At 41.5% G+C, this 1,611-nt stretch overlaps 2 protein-coding genes across 2 annotated transcripts in view; both read right to left on the reverse strand.

Moving 5' to 3' along the window:
- Window positions 1-1,611, reverse strand: part of Cbr-sec-5 — a gene marked incomplete at both ends in the record, with an annotated part of 42,731 nt that overhangs the window by 15,570 nt on the left and 25,550 nt on the right. The gene's annotated exons all lie outside the window — the stretch shown is intronic.
- The window catches only part of CBG00931, a gene marked incomplete at both ends in the record, with an annotated part of 9,961 nt that overhangs the window by 3,755 nt on the left and 4,595 nt on the right, over window positions 1-1,611 (reverse strand). The window contains 3 exon segments of the mRNA XM_002629658.1: window positions 186-665; window positions 869-920; window positions 1,162-1,229. Coding sequence (XP_002629704.1) covers window positions 186-665; window positions 869-920; window positions 1,162-1,229 — 600 coding nt within the window.

A 1,611-nucleotide genomic window follows, 5' to 3' on the forward strand; every position in this document is an offset into this window, starting at 1 on the left:
TGACACTTCAAACGGCTGTATCTCGGTTCCTGGAACAGCTAGAAACTTGGAATTTGAACCGAAATGTGTAGAATATCATGGGGACCAAGTTGATAGTGAACTTTAGATGCTAAAAATCATCAAAAATCGCTGAAAATGATTTTTAAGCTATTTTGAGCCACACTGGCCATGTGCACCCCTAAAACCTTACCATTCTCCTGCTCCTTCTCGGCCATCTCCATCGCCGTCTTCTCATCCATTTGCTCATTGTCCATCAACAAAATGAACGCTGGCTCGTCGTTCTTCTTGATACCGTACACCACTTGAACCTTATCAAACTGCTGATCCCAATTCTCTTTTCTAAACTTCTCCAGCTCAATTGGGTCCGTTATACAGTCGCCAAATCGGATATTGGGGCGCTTTTTGGCCGCAGCGGCGGTCGACGCGGTCGAAGGATTGGTCATCACTGGCGCTTTCAGATTGACAGTTTCAGCGATTTCGGCGCCGGAAATTGATTTTCCAGACGTTTCTGGCATCACTTCTGGATGTTTCAGACGGAGATGACGAATCGCACGACAGATGTTGAACGGTTTGTGGAGGGCGTAGGTTAGGTTGCAGATGAGACATTCGACGAGTTGCGGATGCACGAATTCCATTGAGCCGTCGCCAATTCGTTCGAGACGCGCCTAGAATTCGAAGTTGCTCATAAAATAGAAAAAAAAACTTCCTTTTGTTCCGCCAAGAAACCGCACTTCTAGCGTTTCTAGGAGCCGCGATACAGTCATTTGAAATGTTGGAGGTTAGAGATGCCAGACGACGAGACACGCTGCGTCTCTAGCCTCCCGAAACTTCAAATGGCTGTATCTCGGCTTCTAGAAGCGCTAGAAACCTGGAATTCGGACAGAAATGTGTACAATTTCGTAGAGAACAATTGGAAAAGGCTGAAATTTCATTTTCATCTTTAAACAATTATTCAAAATGACTGAAAATAGCCGAATTTCAGCTGAAAAAAATGGACTGCCGACTGTGACGGCTAATGCGCTCATTTGCCTACCTTAACAAGTTCATCTTGCATATTATGGATTGCCGACGGATGGAACTCCTTGAAATGTTTGGTGGCGCCCGCCGAGATGACCGGGGCATAAAGAAAGCGATTGCGTATAGTAGTATGCCGTCTCTAACCGCGCCAACTTATAGCTGTATCTCGGCTCAACGTAGTCCAAATTCGCTCGTTTTTGGACTGAAACATACTAAAAATTGGAAAAAATTGGAAATTGAAAATTTCCAAAAATAATTTTAACTCCACATTTTGGAATTCTAAAAAATTTGAAAACCGGAATGTCTGGAAATTTCTAGAAACAGAAAACCAATTTTTTTCATTATCAAATATCTGAAACTTGTCAAAAAACCGGAGAAAAAATTCTGAAAATTAAAAAAAAATTTTAAAATACGGAGCCATATTTTTCGGGTTTTGACAAATGTAAAGTTCTGAAAATCTTTAAAATTGAAAATCAAAAATTTCATCAACAATATTCTCAAAATCCCGTTCAAACCAAGCCATTCTATCTGAAAACGGACTCTCTAGCTCATCTAGGAGCCGAGATACAGCCACTTAAATTTTAGGAGGCTAGA

This window comes from Caenorhabditis briggsae (genome assembly GCF_000004555.2).
Source record: "Caenorhabditis briggsae complete genome, chrII, whole genome shotgun sequence".
In the NCBI taxonomy this organism is placed as follows: domain Eukaryota; kingdom Metazoa; phylum Nematoda; class Chromadorea; order Rhabditida; family Rhabditidae; genus Caenorhabditis; species Caenorhabditis briggsae.